Source organism: Dryobates pubescens, chromosome 10 (assembly GCF_014839835.1).
Source record: "Dryobates pubescens isolate bDryPub1 chromosome 10, bDryPub1.pri, whole genome shotgun sequence".
Lineage (NCBI taxonomy): Eukaryota > Metazoa > Chordata > Aves > Piciformes > Picidae > Dryobates > Dryobates pubescens.
The window spans coordinates 19,866,444-19,887,960 of NC_071621.1; the positions used below are offsets into that span (position 1 = coordinate 19,866,444).

The 21,517-nt window shown below is 36.3% G+C and overlaps 1 protein-coding gene across 5 annotated transcripts in view; it reads right to left on the bottom strand.

Moving 5' to 3' along the window:
* The window catches only part of NBEA (neurobeachin), a 486,697-nt gene that overhangs the window by 389,863 nt on the left and 75,317 nt on the right, over positions 1-21,517 (bottom strand). For all 5 annotated transcript variants that reach the window (XM_054164764.1, XM_054164763.1, XM_054164761.1 and 2 more), the window contains exons 2-4: positions 8,772-9,003; positions 2,488-2,588; positions 2,132-2,227 (exon numbers count right to left, since the gene is read on the bottom strand). In XM_054164764.1, the coding sequence (XP_054020739.1) occupies positions 2,132-2,227; positions 2,488-2,588; positions 8,772-9,003 (429 nt within the window). The remainder of the gene's footprint in view (positions 1-2,131; positions 2,228-2,487; positions 2,589-8,771; positions 9,004-21,517) is intronic.

The window sequence follows — 21,517 nt, forward strand, 5'->3', positions numbered from 1 at the left end:
ACATTCTAACTGCTTAGTATAAAGCATTTTAAGGAACTCCTTTGGGATATCACTCTTGCCTCTTGAAAGGGAGTTCCCTGCCTGAAAGAGGGAAAAACCTTCTTGATGACAAACAGGAACAACACCTGGGAAAAGTCCTCTTAATGGAGTGCCTAATGTGATACTTATACAGACTAGTACAGATGTAACACAGTACTGGGAAGAGCACTTCAGCTGGGATACTGAAGTAGCTTTCACAAGCAGATCTGCACAGTAGTTCAGGAGACTCCTGGCTCTTTCATACTACCACTGTAATCTTGCTTATACAAGGAAAATGCATCCAAAGAGGGCTTTAAAGATAGCTAATCTGATACTTATCATGCTAAGTAAACATGCTTTCTTTCTGTCTGAATGTCAGCACTGTGCATCACTCCTGAAAACACAAACTCAGTAAACCAGGTCCTATCCTGCCTCAATCACTGAGTATTAGGGACTGGAAGGGACCTCTAGAGGCCATCGAGTCCAACCCCACTGCCAAAGCAGGATCACCTAAGGCAGGCCACACAGCAACACATCCAGGAGGGTTTTGAAAGTCTCCAGAGAAGAAGACACCACACCTGTCTGGGCAGCCTGTTCCAGTGCTCTGTTACCCTCACCATAACTAAGTGTCTCCTTATGTTGAGCTGGATCCTCCTGTGATCTAGCTTGTATTCACCCTGATCCACTTCAGAGGATGTGTCCTTTCCAGATCTTCATAGTGTAATCCAACATGTGTTTACTCAAGAAGTGTAAATTTGAAGCTTGTACTTGGTGTACAGGTACACAACCAATGGTGAGTGGTATGTGAAACAATATCCCAACACAGAAAAAAAGCGCCTATTGTGCCGTTCAATCAAGAAACTTCATGTTCCTGTAATTGATGCATTCTCTCTGGACAGGGAGGAGTATTTGAAATTTTTCCCCTGCAGAACTCTTTTTTTTGTTTCCTAAGCTCTGACACAAAATGAAATTTAAGAGAGACGTTTCATCAGGGTTTGCCTCTGAAGCCCAGAAATGTCAAAGCAGTATGTGTCATTATAGACATTCATATTCTGCATCAGCTGTCTTGATGCTGCATGTACTTTTAGGAGAGGTTAACTGTGGTTTTAATTTAGCAGTAGCAAATGAAACCCCCTCTTTTAAAACTCAGTAATTAATTCCTTACATGAACTGCCCTGTGCATTTTACTGACACATCTGCAGCTGAGTATCAAAAAAGATCACGGAAGTGATCAAGCCAAAAATAGCCCAGGTGAAAAACAGTGATTTTTTTAGTCAGCTTATTTCTCTGATGCAATCTGCACAGCAGTAGTTGTATTCACAAAGAACAGGAGGTGGTGGTTTATGCCTGAAGAAAACTATCTGTGGTACTAAGGAAATACAACCACAACTGCCCAAGAGAAGACACTACTGCCCCTCCTTTACAAGATTCCAGGTTCTACTGTGAGCATATACATTGCATCCAAGCATGAACCTCAAATCTGGATTTCACATTTTTAAGCATCTGTATTGACTTCCTTAATAATGATATTTATACATTTGTCTACAATATTTCAATTTATTTTTATTTTTTTCTGAATGCACATGCAACGAATGGAAGAAGAATTATCTGAGAAGGTTTAGAAAGGAATACAATTTTGTTGTCCTAAGTTATCTCAAAAAGTAAAGCCAAAAGAAGACTGCACTGAAATCACTGCCTTAGGGAAACAGTCAATGGAGTTCAGACAAAAAGTAAAAGATATAATACAATTTATGACTGTGTTATCACTGTAAATTGTGGTAATGTTGACAAGCTCATCCCTCACTTTCCTCAAGCCTCTGCTTTTTATAATACCAATTCCATTACTCAAGTAAAATAACACTGGTCTTTGAAATTTTCAGTTGTTGCTTCTACAATAACTTCCCCAGACAAAAATCTGCTATTGGACATTTCATCCTCACAGGTGAAACTGTAACTACCTTGCAAACCAATGGAAGACCAGGTCTATCCTAATCAAGCATGTATCTCCCCTCTTGTTTCCTTTTCAAGAATTTCCAAAATCAAATGATAGAAAATGCAATTGAGGAATCATTTCTTTGTTCCTCAAGTTGTGGCATTTTGTTTGAAAACTTACTGCAGCACTACAGCCAGGGAAGTTGAAAAAGGTATCAGGCCCATGTCTCTGTGGCATCTGATTAAGAACTGATAATAGTTTAACTGCATGTCTTGGCTGTGAAAACAAGAAGAGTGCACAAAAGTCAATATAACCATTTTTGTACTCTCTAGGCTACAATGGAAACTGGACAGTTTTCGAACAACACAGAGAATTAACTCTAAAGTAGTTAGCAAAAATACTTCATAAGCATATGTTCAATCAACATGAAAAGAAATAATATTAAAAATTCAAATTTCTATGTCCCAGGAGACAATTTATGTTAACTTCAGGGTCTAATGGAATGACACTTAATGCTTTATCTGATCACAGCTTACCCAGATTCCATTTTCGCCTCGAAGCATGCTGAACAAAAGCTTCAACTCTTTGACAGTGATGCTGTAGCTGGCAAGAACCCCCAACATATCAACTAGAAGATCTTCAAAGGAAAATAAAGTTATTCTGAACTCTGAATTTCATTGTTTTGACAAAATAAAAAAATCTGAAAAAGTTAGTACCTTAAAAACTAAGTGTATTCATAAATTCTAAAAATCAAGCTTAGTCGCCCTAAATATTTCACAAAACTCTTTACATTCTGTTGTCGTTTTAGAAATAAATTTACATATGCAGTTTTAGATTTTGCATCACACTCTGAACAAAATATCTATTCAATTTATTAAGAATTAGTTCTTCCCACTTCACAACATTCATGATACATTATGAACTTCTTGATTGCTCCTTTCTGTTACATTCTCTTGGAATAAGGGCTTCTTCATTCCTCTGAAGACTGTATTTTTCAAAAATTTCAGACCCAAAAAGATGCTTGATGCTTTTCTTTAACCTAAGCACAGCAAATTATACCTAGCATTTCCATGGTTCCCACAGTTTTGCTATAGTGATAATGCTTAATTTTTTTACCAGAATGAAAGACAAGGGAGGAAAAAACCCACAAAACACACACAAAAAAAATTCCTTTAAAAAAAAAAAATCAGTGAGAAAAATTAAAAGACAACAATAAAAAGAAGTGAAGAAAGTTTATGTAATACAGCTTTCATTTAGCCATCTCAAGACCCATAAATTTTTAAAGTAATATCAGGTTTAAAATTACTGCTAGTGCTTGAATCATTATTTTAAAACACACAATTTCATTTTAATAATGTGAGCTTGTGGGATGCTGGACCTTGCCTTATAATCTATATTTTCTTGTAGAGTAAGAAGTACTACTAAGAATTAATACCTCCTCTAGCAGGAGGAAAAACAATTTAGCTATCTTCAAGATGCTAGATGTAACATAAGAAATTTGATTCAGAGATCCAACAGTGAAGTACAAAATTCCCAATACACACACATACAAAAGTTATGACACAATAGAATAAGCTTTAATAAACTTTTTCAATTTGCTCAACAGTCAGAAAGTTCACCTCATAAAATGTATAGCAGACATGAATAAGTTCATTTTATTTGCAGGACTATCTATTCTCTTTGTTCATTAGTGAGATGATGACTCTCAGAGGTGCTGACAGAGTAGTTTTAAAAAGCATCCATACTTTTCAAGGACATCTTGCACTGATTTATTTATTTTTAAACATTTTTTTCTCTCTGAAAAATCCCTATATATCAGTTTTTGAGTGAGAACATCAATATCAATTTAACTTGTTCTACTATGGAACCAATCTCTATTCCTCAGTAAGCAAAAGGCATGTGTAAGGAATGAAATGTCATTTGATTTACAGAAGACATAGTAAGCTGTTCAGTGAATGAAACTGCATGTCAGGGAAGGCAAAGTGAAAGCACTGTAACTTGCAGACATTTTCACCATAAGATCTGAATGCATTTCTGATATTCAACCATAGACTTTTATTTCCTCTTTCTTTAAAGGCACAGTTTATTTAATCTTCCCTTTATAATGAGTGTCACATTATATTTGTGACAGAATTTGCTAAGGGAGAGCGAAATAAAGCTAAGAAAACTAAACCCCCTTCTCTTTTATGATGGTGAATTGTATGACTCAGCTCCTCCTCTGGTACCTACAAGCATCTTTCCTGTTCACTGTACAGTCTCCAGCCTGCAATGTGGAGCTGGCAGTGATTGCACATACTGTACGTGAGCAGAAACTGAGAACAGTAACACAGTGAAAATGCAGAAAGGGAAATCAGCACAAGTGAATACCAATCTCTGGCTGAGAATTTCACCATTCTTGTTTTGTAGTCTTAGCTTGCTTTTTACACCAAGCCACTTCAAATGCTTTTTCTTTTAGAGAAAACCTGTTGCACAGAAGCCAAGTTGTTCGGTGAAAATTAGAATAGCATAAAAAATAAATCCCAACTTCTAAAATAGATGCCAAATGTGTAAATTAATACAAACACAAAAGTGATTGACAAGTTTTTAAAACTGCTGACTGTGTTTCATTGTTATGGCTCTATACTACCTTATGGAACAGAAAAATTCTTACTTCTACTGAGCATTTTGATAGCCCATAGGCATTAGAAATACATATTTATAAACAGTGAATAAAACATTGATGGAGAAAAATAAACATAAGCTCCCTAACAATATAACTCTGGGTAAAACAAAGACCTGAAAGACTGAATCCCAGTAGGCAACAAGTAAACACAAAGGAAAAAAGAGCTGTGGAAGTCAAAGCACTTAATACTACATAAAAACATTGCTGTAAATACCTCTACAGAAGGCTTGTTTCTGTTTCAATACACTGACTTAAAAATATTTGTACTCTATTACATAACTTTATTCATATGTATCAGAAATCTCATGTAAAAGAGTCCAGTCTGAATCTGGTTTATAAATTCTAGTAATCCACTCATCTACAAATGGACAAAGGTCAGAAAACATACTACAATTGGATTTTATGTTCACTTCATTTTTTAGTGTTAAATAAAACCACATCCTTAACTGGTATTCATACTAAGCAGCTTATATAGGAGCTACAAATTAAGCAGAAACCTTGCAGGAATGCTTAATTCGCTCATTTAATATGAAAACGCAATTGTAAAAGAGCCAGGCTGTCTTTCAAGTAACCAAGCACATACATCAAACTGAATGGAGCAGCATTAACTTTAGAAGACATATTAAACAGCACTGGAATCATAGCTTCAGGAAAACTACCCTCATGCCTCCCTAAGCTTTTAATAGCAGACAGTGATGGAGCTGTGAATTTTAACTCTGTTGGTGAAGTAAATTAATTTCTGCACAATGGCAACAGAGAATGTGATCATTTTGCAGGTTTTCTTATAGAACAAGTTGTAAGAGAAATGCTTGTTAAAGGCCTATTAATGGCAAGAGTGATCAAAACCATTTTGTTTAAAAAACAGGAACTGTTTCCATGCTTAAGAATGCTTCAGTTCCAGCAATTTTAGAACAATTTAACTACAGCATCGCAACAGAATCACTAGAAATAAAATGGGGCTCAAGGGAGACATATCCACTGTGTACAAGTTCAGGCTACTTTCTCATCCACCATTCAGACTTCTCTGAAAGTTTTAGAGACACTATCCCCAAGAGCCTCTCAGAGCAGATGATTTGCTTTACTACCCAGCACCTGGAAATAGAGAACTGCAAAAGTAAACTTCTCAAGCAAGATCCTGTGCAGCTGTTTAAAAAAAAGTGCCAACTGTGTATGCAAATATTTTAGCCATCTTTTCCCCTTAACCACTGACAAAACAACTGAACATCCCCAATTCCAGTATTACAGATTATCAGAGTACAAAGATAACTTCTGACAGGTGATGCTTCTGGAAAGCAAATTGGAATACAAATGGCAATGATCTCATTTGGATTGCAATTGAGAACTGCAAGGTGATTAAGCTTTTATTCTTGAGCATGTAATCTGTAAAATCTCAGGAAGTGAGATATTTGAACTGCTGAGAAGTCTCACGAATCTGAAAGTCTTCATCTAAACAGACAAGCTCTTCTAACTGCAAAAGACTGGGTACATGTTTATTTGCTGTTGTGTTACTTTTCTAAAACCATAGAAGAGTGGCTTCAGACAGACTGGTCCTGAAAGTGTGCTGTCAGAACATAAAAAATAGATTATGCCTGTGTTGTCTATTTAAATCTTATCTAGGTCTAATCACACTATTTCACAAAGGAACAAGTGAGATGACCTAAAAACAAACAAATAACTCCTCCTCTTTTGCTTGTAAATACAGCTTTCATTTGCTTCCTACTGAGATAGTCGTGCTAAGTTAATGTGCTGGGAAACTTCAACCCACCACACCCCCAAAAATAAAACCCCAGAAAACTGTACCCTTGACACATCTTAAAAGCCAGCTGCAAAACACTAGGCTGACAGAGCATTAGCAACTGCTTCAGGAAGCGGTAAAAATTATTTTGCCACAAAATTTATCCCTTCATTCTCTGGGTTTAGGAAGTTCACAGAAATAATAGGACGATGCAATTCTACAGTCATCTGGTGTCAATTATGACCTCAACATCTGCATAGCACTTTAGGGAACATAGATACGGCATTAGCTGTCACTGCTATTGTCATCAAGTGCCTACCATTGAACTTTTTATTACATGAACACATTCGTTATTTCTGACTTATTACCAACACTGTTGCTATTTATAAAAAGGTGGTGAAGTGATTGCAGAGATCAAGAGATAAAAGTGACGTATTTGGTTGTTTCCATCTCTACCAGAAAAATTCTCCAAAAATCCACCTTCTTATCTATTTATAAGAGAAAGACCCTACAAACTGTGATTCTGTTAAATCCCTGCTCATGGTATGTAAGACACCATTTAGACAATTTGACATGCACTGCAGTGCTCAAATGCCATCAGAATTCCAACTTTCAATTTTGATTTTGAATTGAGTATGTGCTCTCTTCATCCCTGTTAAGTACAGTAAAAAGGCAGTCTACTGATGTTTTTTCTGAAGGTCTCTTTCTAAACTGTTTGTAACCACTCCTAGGAAAAGATTAATGGGGTAGATGCTTCATTAATTTTTTTGATTAATGTACTGCCCCTGGCTTACGCTAATTGTTGAAAATTTAGTGCAGTTTTTAAATTACCAAATGCTCCTGGATCCAATACTCTTGATTTCTGACTTCTACTTCCTGTAGAAATATGCTAGGATGGCTCCAGCATAGAATCTTCTTATCTAGAATGCTTCCAGATAAGCATTTGTAAAAAATTTCTTTCTAATGGGTGTATCACTACAGCTACATATGCCACATATGGAAATACTATTTAGGTGAGCTTGAATTGGACAAATTTTATTGGTATGATTACTGTTGTAAGTACATTATTTCCATGAATGAAACCCTGAAAAAAATCAAGATATAAATGTTTGTTTGCATCAACTAATGTCCTATACTTAGGATGAAATAAAACTGTATCTTCATCATTATACCATTCTGACATACTTACAAGTCCTGAAAAACAAAACATACTTGGTGAAAAACATTGCTTTGTGAATTTATTGATCTGTTACACTTCAGTCTGAAACTCACAGTAAAATATTTAGAGTGACACTTCTGGCCTTAGAATTTAGATGCACAATTCTAATAAACAAGATTGATTAGATGATTTGATTTGAAATAAAGAAGGTAATGTACCTTTTTCAAATACATAATATTACAGACAACTTTATACTGAGAAAAAGCCAAGACCAGGCTTCTGGTTTATGCTCCTTGTTTCTGGTCTGAAACTATCAAGGATTTACTGTGTCAGAAACCAGGTGATTTTACAATTATGGAAGATAACCTCTTCAATCTTTCAAAAAATGCCACGCAGTTTAAAGTTTCCTACTGTCAGTCTCAAACTATATAACAATTAAGAACTACTTTCATACTGAGTTGAAAAAAAGTGATTGGTTTCTGTTTCTCCCCAAGAGGAATAAGGAGTAGATAAATGCTTATCAAAAGTAATTCTCAGCTACCATATTTAAACAGGACAACCAAATCTTCTCTAACCTAGTAAATTCAGGATTACAGCCTGTACCATACTAATTAGAGGACATAGTATGGACTAACAAACTCCTTCAGAAGCACTCTGAAAACCTTCACTGCACAACATCTTCATCACTTATTTTCAGAAGGCTATTTTTTTAATGCTGTGAAAAATTACCCCCCCAAAAATTATGCCCAAAATACCAAAGAGATATTATAGGGAACAGAGCTATATATTATGAAATGATTGTGTAATATAGTCCAAATGTCTAGCATTTAACAATATGAATATTCTCTGATATGCTGTCAAATGTAGGTTATGCTTAAAGTGGCTCATAGTAAGAATTCTAACATCTGAATAACTCAAAATGATCGATGCTTTTAAAAACTGTTACCTTGACAATTAAGAAGCTTAACATGTACTGTTCATAATCATGTTCAGAATACCTCTTTTTATCACTAAGAGAACATCTTCTCAGATGAATTATCAGGCAGTTATTTTAAGCAATGTATCTACATATCTTTTAAACTAAGAATATTTTTGTTGTTGTTGTTTTAATTTTACTGTAAATTGATTAAAAATTACTTCTGACTCAATGGCAGTAGAAACCAAAGTATCACTTTAAGTAAAAGAATCCCAAACCCTTCCACAATCACAACATGCTGACAGTTCTAGAATGCAAACAATTATTTTATCAGTTGGCAATTTATACCTGCAATCATGTCGTCCACAGTACTCATCTTCAGCAGTACCTGTTCAATTAAGCCAACTTCTGTGCTAGTCTGTAAATTACGGACACTTTTACGGAGAATTGCTGTGAACATACTCCAAATTTCTGCTTGGCACGTTACATCACAGTGCTCCAGAAGCTCTGACATACATGTAATGCTCTCTGCATCCTGGATTATAAAGTTCATCTCTAGATCAAATTCACCACCAACCAGCTACAAAAGAAAACAAGGAACAGCATTACAATGTGAAATACATAGTTTAGTGTCTTTCATACCTTCAGTGCAACCAACACTGAAAATTCTCTGCATGATGAGGGAAGTTACCTTGATAAACTCACAGCTATGACAAGCAAGATAGCAAACTAACAATCATTGCATGCAAAACATAATTGCACAAAATACACATGAGTGTCAAAATACTACTTTATTTTTTGTCATAGTATTGAATAAAACACTTGCATAAAATAAAAATCAAGATGCATTTGAAATATTCCTTATTATAAAATAGTTGAAAGTAGCTTGGACCAGAATGATGCAGTGCAAAAGCTGCAGAACCTGAAAAGCTCAAAAGCTACTGAGGCTTTCTAACAGTTCTCTCAACAGAAATTGACCTATTTGGAAATAAAGAGACACTGAAATATCTAAGTTTTCTCCTCATATAAGCTAACAGATGCCCTCAGTTACATGTTTGCAAGGCCTTACTGCCCTTTCCACTGTATCACCTAGAAGTTATGCAATCATGCTCAGAAAAGGAATCAGTGACCTGCTCTGGACCAAAGTAGACGTATCGGTTCATCCTGTGGTAAAGGAAACCTACTGCTGATAAAGAAAGACACAGCACTGGGAGAGGAGCCAGAACTCAGAGGAGAAGTGATTTAGCAGCAGTACCGATGAAATTACAGTATGACTCCATTCTACCCAAACACTTGCAAAGGGCTGTCCAAAGTCCTGAGCTCCACCACAACTACCAGGCATGATACGTCAAGAACAAGTATATCTTAAAGAATGGAATTCTGACCAGTCACTTGCTTGACTTGAAAAAAGAGAGCAGGACATCATGGGTATGAAATATGCTATTTCTTGTGTCCACCCATTGGGCTGGACATCTGGGGCACCAGAGGTGCACCCCGTACGGCAGCAGCAGAAAGCACCCAGCCCAAACTGCCACAATTTCCTAATTCCGAAATTAATAAATTAATTACAAAATAACTTATATAAATTCTTTCCTATTTGTTTCAGGAAGTTACGTAATTAAATTCACAATAGTATGTTTTAAATTAAAGATAATCAAAGAATTAATCTCTTACAAGTGTATAATTTCACCATCTTTAATGGAAAGCTATTCCGTAGCCTATTTAAAAGGAGTTGATACTGCCTTCAAATTAAACTCCAAACAAGGAGCAATCTGAATTACATATACATAGAATACATAGAATAAACCAGGTTGGAAGAGACCTTCAAGATCATCGCGTCCAACCCATCAACCAATCCAACACCGCCCAAACAACTAACCCACGGCACCAAGCACCCCATCAAGTCTTCTCCTGAAAACCTCCAGTGATGGCGACTCCACCACCTCCCCAGGCAGCCCGTTCCAATGGGTAATCACTCTTTCTGTATAGAACTTTTTTCTAACATCCAGCCTGAACCTCCCCTGGCGCAGCCTGAGACTGTGTCCTCTTGTTCTGGTACTGCTTGCCTGGGAGAAGAGACCAACACCCATCTGTCCACAACCTCCCTTCAGGTAGTTGTAGAGAGTAATAAGGTCACCCCTGAGTCTCCTCTTCTCCAGGCTAAGCAACCCCAGCTCCCTCAGCCTCTCCTCGTAGGGCTTATGTTCCAAACCCCTCACCAACTTTGAGTAAACTCTTTTTTTGGTGGTTAAACTTATGCAAATATTCAAAGTCGTCTTCCAGACTGCAGACAGAAGTAATATAACTAAGCAAGGTCTAGTTTTGACTTATACCCTAATTCACACTTTTCATCCACTTACCTATTTCCTCTTCTCTATCAATTAATTGCTAATAAACAATTGCTAATTTTCTAACATAAATGCTTCTAGTATACTAAATACATAAAAAAGTACCTCCTTAGTGAGGACTAAGGACATTTAATTACATTCAAATAAAACTATTATCCTAGCTATGATTAGAATTTTAGTTTAGAACTTGTGACTGCTTGGTAAACATATGTGTTCCAAAGAGTGCCAAGACTATAAACACATTATTTCTATGATAATTCTTTGATAACATCAAACAGAAACACCACACTTCTATGAAAGACAGGTGGAGTCTCTGTTTCTGAAAACAGCAGTAACTGGTGCACACTTCACCATCAATCTGTGTTGGTTGGGGTTTTTTTTCAGTGTTTCTCCATCTGGAGGAGCCTCTCTAAGGTCATGTTATTTTTAACATGATCACACACAGAGGTAAACCAGGCACCTGTAGAAAATACTCAGTTAAACTCTTTTAGATGCTTATCTGAAGACAGCATGAAGCACCTGCTGTGTATCTACTTCTTTCCAGGCAGGAAATCTAGAAATCATATTTGTGGGGTCTCAACCCTCGGATACATTCAAAAGCCATCTGCACATAGACAACAGGTCCTAGCTGACCCCACTTGTACTTGAGGGTTAGGTCAGAGAACCTCCAGAGTTCTGTTCCAATCCTGGCAATACTGCGATAGCTTTTCAATTTAAAATTTTCAGATACCTAATTTATGTGAGATGAATTCCATCATTTTTTTTTGGTAACAGATGGACCTGAAAATAAGGAAAAACTAGCACAACCTCAGTTGGAATGTAGAGATTCATTGGAGGCTAATCACCATTTCCTCAAACACTATTCATTGAAAAATTCTTGCTAATGTAAATTAATAAACATAGAATAGTTAGACTAAAATGATTCACTGCAGACTAAAATATTTCAAAGACTGTATTTACTTGCTAGTGTTTTAGTACTATCAAAATCAAGCTGTTTGTATACTTGAAAAAGATCAGCAAATTTGCATTAAAAAGATGTACTGAATTCTAATAAAAGCTTCCATTAGGGTATGGACTATCCAGTAGGTAGTATAATTATTTTACTTGTTCATTTGTCAGCAAAATATTTATAGTCCATCTGTGACTGACTATATGAAAGAAAACTTTGAAGTGCACCTGATTTGCCCTTAACTGCAGCTTAAGCATATTTCAGGCACTAACAATCATAATTATTATTAAAATCAATTTCCTGAATAAAGAAAGAACAGGAATTAATTAACAGTGAAGGCAAAAAATGACGAAGGTGAGGAGTGTTACTTTTAAAAAGTCATCATCCTAAAAATCAATATAAAATAAAAATGCTAGGAGTCATGAAAAAAGAAAAATCTAGACACAAAATTAATTGAGTATACATAAATAAATGGCTTTGGTTAAATTGTATTCAAGAAGTAAGGCAAAGCAACCATCTCTGCTTTAAAATGTAAAAAATAAAATACAATGCAGCCCAGAAAAGAAGAAACATTCACTACAGAAAATACAGCATTCTCTAATAAGGCTCTGCATCTGTATTTTCCAAGGAAAAGAGAGTAAGTAAAGAGGAATAACCAGTCAATCTTCACAACAGAGGGAGGTTATCAGTGGAGAACCACTGTGATAATGAGCTGGTAGCAAGTGGGGATACTAATGAAACAACTGAGGTTTGTTGAAGAGCCAAAAATCGTTAAATGCAGTAAGAAACACCAACTACTGAGAGCTGCAAAGATTTTTCTGATATTAAGTAGCTGGGTTACAACAAATAAGAATTCAAAGTCAATAAATGGAAAAGTAATATCACATTATTATAACTTTATTCATATGTACAGAATGACAGTTCTCAGATCTGCCATTATCGTCCAGAAAAGAGACTATTTTAAACAACTATGCCACATTAAAAACTGTCCCTTGGCAAGTGTAAAAATTAACAATGAATTTACAGCTTCCTAACTTGGGTACAATTCTGGATGCAATATTACACACCAAAAAAAGAGTTAAATCATACTGCCATAAAGCAACTTACTTTTAATATAACATATGGAAGACCTATGTTGTAAGATGAATTTTAGCTAGAGCACACTCCGAGAACTTCCAGAAGTCAACATACCACACCATAAATCAGCACTTCTTCCATATCACAGATCTCGAGTACAATCTTTTTTATGATGTCAAACACTCAGTCTGACTTTGCACCCTTAAAGCAACCATTTAATATTCAGTGAAGACCACGCTTTCACTGTGATTAAGTATCCTGAATTACTGCTTGTACTTTGTCAAGCTCATCTATCAATTTTGAACTATTTTGCATCTTTCACAGCACAGCTGTAGGAAATGAAACAGCAAACTGATGTTCAGATTATGATTCCAAGTCAGATGAATATACCCAACAAACATAACTCCTATGAAGATGTACTGAACTGGCAGCTATAAACAAATCGGACTATCTTCCCTATACTGAGGTTGTTTACAGTGGCAGGTTGACACTCCTTGTAAATTGCTCCAATAATCTACGTTAACCTATACCACCATCCTCCAAAGCAGCTGCACTACTCAGAATATCTGTTTTCCTGAAAACTGTGGCCATTCCTCAGTAAGCTTTTGCCATTCATTATGCTATGCAACAGAAGTTCTGCTGCACCTATGCAGAACTTAGGCTGATCTTTTACGCACTAGAACAGAGATGAAATAACAGGCATGGTGCTTTGACTACCTCTCTGAAGCCTGATCAAATGTTTGACCAGCCCCTTGGTAACAAAATGTTTCCTAATATCCAGTCTAAACCACCCCTGGTGCAGCTCCAAATCATTTCAGAGAGATAGCAAGAGGAAGAGATCAGCAATAACCTGTCCACTTCCCCTGCTCATGAAGCTGTAGAGAGCAGTAAGGCTACCTCTCCAGCCTCCAATAATAGATGACTTGAAAATTCTTCAAATTAACATAGAAGGAAAAGAAAGATGGCAGCCAATCTTAGCAGAAATAAGTAAATGGAACATCAGGATGATAATGAGACTGAAGGGCGAAAAATTCAAAGAAAGCAGAGGTCAGAACTTTGGGAGGGTTTTATAGAAAAAAACATGAAGTTTTACAAAACAATTTCATCTGTGATTTAATAATAAAAAAAAAATACACAAAACCAAAACCAACCAAACAAAAAAACCCCAAACAACCAACACACAACTGCCAGGCATAATTACTTCATGAACTGTGTGAGACACAAAAAGGTATTTTAGAAACATTTCGTATTTTTTTTGGTTAAATGCACAATACAAGTACATTCTGCTAAAGAAAGAATTACATAGTACAAATACACAGTAATAACGAAGTGCAAAAATCTTAATTACTGAGATATCAAACTAAACATTTTTCTGTGCAATTAGTTTCATGGTAAATAGATGAAATATGAAAACTTTCTCAGAATAGTCTGTTTTGCCATATTCTGCACTTATACTTCAGAAGTTCCATGGTATCTAAACTAGACATTTCTCTTTGCTTTTAAATTTACATTTATTTCTCTGTACTCCTGCTCTGGATCACAGTCATAACAACTACTAGCTTGCACAATTCAAATTTACTTTTAACTGTTAAGAATATATTTTTCAGCGAATTTTTTTTTCTTCAAATACAATTACAAGAATGCACACAAGGGGGAAAAGGTGTTATCTATAACTATCTACCACTTCCTGGTTTGTATTTAATCTCTACACTTTTGGGTAGGCAAAGGTCTTTTTCCAGTTTCAATTTTATCCACCATAAAGTGAAATGTGGTTGTACTTACCTACAACAAAACCAAAGCTCTTTATTATAACCTTCCCCCCACCCTCATCTACATTATCAGACTTGTATTTTGTCTTGATCAAAGGATGCATATTAGAACTACATAAGTCAAAGTCTTCAAACATTCATATTGCTAAATTTGCTGTTCATTGTTGTCAGAGGCACTTTTAATATCCTTCAAATTTGACCTGTATCTGCATCTTAAAAAAATTAAGAACAAGAATTCCAAAATACTAGAAAGTACCACTGTAAATGCAAATTGATCACAATGGTATAATTACTACAACACAAAACCACACCCAGGTCAGATCTGCACCAAAGCACTGCTTCCATCCCTCATTAGCCACTGTCACATTTGCTAAACCTCTTCTAAGACTAAGAATAAATGATGACATATCACAGTCAACATGACAACCTTTGTCATCTATCTATTTTGGGTGAGTTTGTGAGAACCAAACTGTTGGCTAAAAATACCACCAACACCAGAAACACCAGCAAAAAAATAAATTAGAATGAGTGATCATCTTCTAAGTATAGGAGGTAAGCAGTTTTGAAACAAAATTAATCATTTTCTTCCCCTTCCTGTTCTTCATATATCTTTCCAGGCACTGCAAAACAACTGACTTGGCATTTGGCACTAAGTTCCATAGGGAAAAGCTGGATATAGCCAGCTTAAACTAAATATATTACTATGATTATAGAGAAAAAGCAGGTAACAATAATGTAAAGTAGATATTTTCCATAACTGGTACATATTCCACTTTTTTTTTTTTTTTTTATGAAAGGAAAAGGAAGTTTTAAGACGTGCAATTGTTGAATGGAGTTCAGAGATCAGAACTACTGGTATGTGTATCTGTGGTAATTTTCAAAGCTCTTTTTGCCATCACTGGAAAGTAAAAGGTGCTTCTGGGAAATTATTTGTCCCACTGGTTTTAGATCCAACATCAGGATGAAATAAATCTTTCCCAGGAAATGTAGTACCTTTCACTGACTATAAAAGGACAACTAGTTCAGACAGACACATCTAAAGCTCTGTCAGATTAATCTTACCCAGTGTGCTCACAGTATGTTTTATAACCAAATGACAGCAATAAAGATTGATTCTCACGTGAATCACTATAACAACACGTCCTTCTCCAGATTACCGTAAACCTTTTATTCATTTCAGCTTCAAAAACACTTTAATCCCGAATAATGTATAGTATGCACACTGCAGTGTGCCACTAAGGGAATGCTATGGAAAATTTTGAAGTATTCAGAAAAAAAAAAGAAAGAATATAAACGTTCTTTACACCTGCTGAGAATATATGAAATACCATGTTCTGCTTCACTTTTGGTACTTTGGAGTGTGAGCTGCTCATTTTGTAAGTGAAAAATCTGCCTTTAATGTCTTGTATATTCTTTCTAGGTTTGTGTATTGCCTCTGGATGGGATGGAGTTAATTTTCTTCATGCCAGCCCATATAGTGCTGTGGTTTGTTTGTGACTAAGACAGTACTGATAATGCACCTAGTGCTGAGCACTGCATAGTGCCAGGGTTGCCTGTTTCTCACCTTGCCCTCCTAGCGAGTGGGCTAGGGGCGGGCAACAGGTTGTGGGAGGGCTGCGGCCAGGACAAGTGATCTTGCCTGACCAAAAGGATACTCCACACCATCATTCTCAGCAAGGAGTCTTGCTTCCAATTCTCTCCTCCATTGGATTGTGCAGAGTGTGTGAGCATTTAAGGTAGTGGGTGCTTATTTGGTGGCTGGGATTAACCCACCATGGTTTAAAACTTTTGGCTTCTGTCCTCAAATTTATTTCAGACAGTTTTGCCCACTGAGCAGCACTAATCAATTCAGTAAATTCTAACAAATCTTAACACGTAGTGTTAAAGTGCTGAAAGGAAAAACTGTAAATTGCACAGCATCATACTATAATCCAACACAGCAAACTTTGCCCAAGTGTCCAAATAACCTTGAGCATAGCCTGCTGAGTTCTTCCAGAAACACCACACTTCAGTGTCTGTCTCAGAAAAACAAATGCCCACCTTTTCTTAATATACTATAAAGCATGTTTATTCCCCATTTCAAACAAACCTGCATGTTGTACCACCATTACACAGGGAAAGCACTTCACCATGCCTTTCCCCGCCCTAGAGTAATTTTCTATGTGTCAACAGTTGTGATAATACCTACATTTTTTAGTCTTTTGTTACAGTTCAGATCTTTTTTTCCAAGCACGAAGGGGAACAAAAAATATTTTAAATGCCTGGAAGATACTGTATGTTGTGAAAGAACAAAGGGTCTTCAAGCAATGAAGATTAACTTTGTATTTACCAATGTCCTCCCCTGTCATCATTGTTACCCGCTTTAGGACATTAGGTTCTTTGGAACATAAACCAGGAAGAGAAAGTAAAATTTACTACAAGAACTGTCTACTTTCCTTTTATTTCTAGGAGGACCGTTCTAAATAACATTGCTGGCACCAAAAAGGACAAAACTAGCAACTATCCAACTGAAACCATCTTTGTTGTAAAACAATTACACAAAGGTTTATTAAGCACCACTGATGACTACTTTAAAAAAACGCTAGTTACCTAAGCAACCATCCTGCTGTTTCACATGGCACACCTGGCACAATGCAGCTCTAGTACACTGCTTAAAGAGGGTGTCAACTTTCATCACTGGAGGGTTTTCCAAAGAAAATAAATGACAGAAATGAGGTATGTCCCTGTCAAGTCCCATTCAGTCCAGTCCTGTGATTCCAGTATTCCCCAAGTCCCTTAAGAAACGTTTGCTCATTTGATAAGGTCTGCAAAATAGCAGTTGTCAATACTTATATAATGGTAACAGTAATACTTAAGTAATGGCAAGGGTAACATTAAGTCACTTCAGCAAGCTGTCCCAAAGAAACACTCTTAAAGGAACTGTACCTAAGAAACAAAGGAAGAAAAAATAACTATCTCAGCTGATACCAGGACACTGGTTAAGACATCTGTCATGAGATATTGTTCCAGACTCTCTTCATTGATTCTTAGTACCAAAATTGCTTTAGAAGAAATGCAACATGAGAGTTTTAAAGTGTGACTTCCACTTAGGTATCTTAAATTGTACTGACTTAGGAGAGCTGGAAGAGCAGTCCAGCCACTTCTGACAGACATTAAAAGCCACAAATGCATTTCACATACAAATACCTAACTCAAAACAAAAACATGAGTTCAACCTCCCAAGTAACCACCAAGCTTAGAGAAACCTGCTTCCCAAGACCAACCATCATCCTGCTGATGGGAAGTAGAGACTAACATCCCTCTCTCTCCGCTTTTTGTTTCTGCGCAGTCTATTGCTGTCTGCTTATTATTGTTATTAAAATTGCTCCTATCCTACTATTGCCTTTTGTTATATTTTTCCCCCCTCTCCCACTGTTCGACTTCAGAAGGGGAGTGATAGAGCAGCTTTGGTGGGCATCTGGCCTCTAGGCCAGGGCCAAACCACCACACCATCATATATTGACCCTTGGCCTGTAAATCCCAAGCCAATAACATGCAAATTGTCTTACTGTCTCCTTTTCCATGAGGCAGTCATAGAGAGGCAAAGCAACTGCTGCCTGCTGGCATCTGTTTTTTTGTTGTTGGTGGTGGTTGGGGTTTTTTCCCCCTATGAAGGAGCCCTCTTGTACACCCATCCCCATTAGCAACTCTTCTGCAAGCTCCTACTGGACATAGTGAGGAGAGTTCACCTCACTCAGGTTCTCACTTCTCTGCTCTGCATCCCCTGAAAACTTATACAGTATAATCTGTCACTGTAACAGAACTGAGAGAGTATAATACCCTGCAACTCTCCTGAGAACCTATGATGAAAAGTATTTCCCTAATACTTATAGTTTACCTGAGAGATTCAGCAGCTAGCCAAGAAATAACTTACATTTTATTCTAAAGGATATCACTATTTGAACATAAAACAAAGGAAGTTTAATGTAAGTAGCTTTCATATTGTAATTGGGGTTCTATAAAATAATCAACACATGCAATTCACTTACCTTGCTAAATACTAGTTTTACTATTAACTCATCTTGCATTGCTTTTATAGCACTGCTAGTTTGGTAAGAAAATAAATTACTTACATTTCTCTAATGAAAATTAAACTGTTACTTATTTTAAAATAAAATAATTCCAAAATGTCCAGTTCTCATATCTACTTTTCTCTTTTTACTTTCTTTAGGGTCTTCTCTTTCTCTTGTCACAAAACACTCTAAGACTGAAAAGCCTGAACACTATAAATCATGGCTATGCAACATTTAAAAGTAGAACAATGTACAGGTACATATAGGTGTCAATGGTATCCTGTTCCAGTTAATGATTAATGACAGTGACAGCCCAGAAGAACCACAATGCTGGGGACACATGATCTCAACAATACTAAAGTGAGAGGTGAACAACAGTGCTCTTACCCTCCTCCACTCCATATTTCTGAAAAGCAGGAGCTTAATTGGAAGAAGGAAGAAGAGTCTCTAATTCTCAGCATCCTGCTGCTCACTTACATCAGCAATTTTGAGACGTCAAGCAACATTTTTGGTATGGATATTCTGAAACTTTCCTATGGCAATGCTCATCACCAGTTTGTGAAGCCCTACATTCCATACCAACATACTCATTTTCTGCAATCCTCCACTTTTAATAAAATGCCAAAAGCATTAGCAACCTATCATACAGCCTCTTTATTCCAGCAGTTATCATAGGATAAAACTACACAGTGCTCAGGCACAATGAAAAGCCCTAGCTCATTTCTGTATAACTCTTCTGTATGACTCTCTATTGATTATAAAACTAACGTTGGACATGTGATACAGTTCCATGTAATCAGCTACATGGTAAAAGAGAGACAACAGTAAGTGAGGAAGTTGCAGTCAGCACTCCGATTAAAGAGAGGTAAATTTCATCAAATAACAACAAAAAATATGGTCTATGAGTGAATTGAACTTTTCAATTGAGCTTGAACAAAGGCATCCTGTAGAACCTACATAATCCTTGTCAATGACCAAAATGCCTTTGACCACATTTTGTAAAGGAGCACACTCAAATGTATAAACAAACACGCTTTTACCACAAAGCTTACTTTGCTCCTTAAGTACATTTTGTCACATAAATGTTAATTTATAGCTCGCAATACACTTCTAAATCCAATTAGTTAGTACAAAAAGCATTAGCAATTTCTCAACAAAAACAATAATTTGTAACAGCATAATGTTGTTTAGTATGTGATAAAATGCTGAAGAGTACCATCCCATTACACATACCAATTAATTTTATAGTGAATTACAAACAAGGTGGGAAAATTATCAGCAACATTCCTTATCAATGGCCATATAACTCCTGTGGCTTCTCAGCTTTAGTAGCCTGACATTTGTTAAATAATCACCATAATTTAATTTTATATCAGTCCATACATTGTTTTTTTTAAATAAAAGCAAGAGAAGTTCCACTATTTCCAACATTTTTGTTGTCCTCAGAAGTGAGCAAGATACTGATGAATGATAGGGATTGTGCTTCAAAAACTCTTTTAAAACTTCTCTATGCATTTTTTCCCTTTTTTAGCCTTAAAAGAAGCTCACTTTGGTTATAAAGGTAACTACCCAACAGATTTGTAAATGATTAGAAGACATTTTTATTTATTTTTTAAACCAGATTTGTCAATATCTGTCATCTTTCCTTCCTTAAATACGTCTCAGGATACTCTAGGATATTTTTTCTGGTTTGTAACTGGCCTCCCATAGGGTTTTAGCTGTCATGAATGATTTAAGACTTTTTTTGTGCAAGGATAAAACCTAAAACCTCAAACACTAAAGGAAGCACCACAGAGACCACAATGACAGTTGTTTTACAAAGCCAGAAGTGTATCCTAATTGCCTTTTTCCCCCACCCTTTAAAATTTATTAGGCAGTTCTTCACCCAATGAAATATTTTCTTTAACCTGTAAAAGAGAACACAGTCAAGAACAAAGCCCAGAATTGTACAGCAAAATAGGAGAGGATAATAATGCAACTCTAATCACAGCAGATAATTTTCAAGAAGGAAACTGAAAGACATAAAAAAAGCATAAGAAAAAAAAAAAAATCAGTTTGCCTCATGCAAGAAGCTGGTTGGACCTTTTTATTGTTCAGCTTTCCCAAACTCAGCACCATTTTATGTACAACTGCTTGCATTTTTCATCTTTTCACATGATCCTGAGATAAGGGCAAGAGAATTAAGTTTAGGTACAATTATGCAACTACAGCCAAGAGTGAAAATGCTGGTTTATTGTAACACTGTGTGTACATTTCTTCTCTATTTCTGTTACTTAAAATACCTCAGAAAAATACACACCCACCTTTCTAAAGATGAAACCCATAATGAAATGAAAATAAATGACCAAGGAAGGAAATCCCTGTACAGACAACAAGGTTATCTCTATATTGCCCTGTACCTAGTGTTACTGCTGGATCTGCTGTTCTATAAAACCAGAAGAATGTTTTAACCGCTCCCTGTGACAAAATGCCAAATGTCTACGAAAAGGGGAGATCTTACTAAGATCCATAAATATCTGAGGAGTGGGTGTCAAGCTGAAGTTGCCAGTCTCTCTTCAGTTGTGCCCTGTGATAGGACAAGGATCAATGAGCTAGAACACAGGAGGTTCCATCTCAACATGAGGAGACACTTCTTCATGGTGAGGGTGATGGAGCACTGGAGCAGGCTCCTTCTCTGGAGACTTTAAAAACCCATTTGAATGTTTTCCTATGAGGCCTGCCTTAGCTGATCCTACTTTGACTGGGGATTTTGGACTTTACCACTGCAGGTCCCTTCCAACCCCTAACATACTGTGATTCTGAAAAAAGTATACAAACGGGATAAGCATATACTAGATTTTCTCCATTATAGACCTAGCTTACCACTACTACTGACACAGGAATTTCTAAACCAGAAACA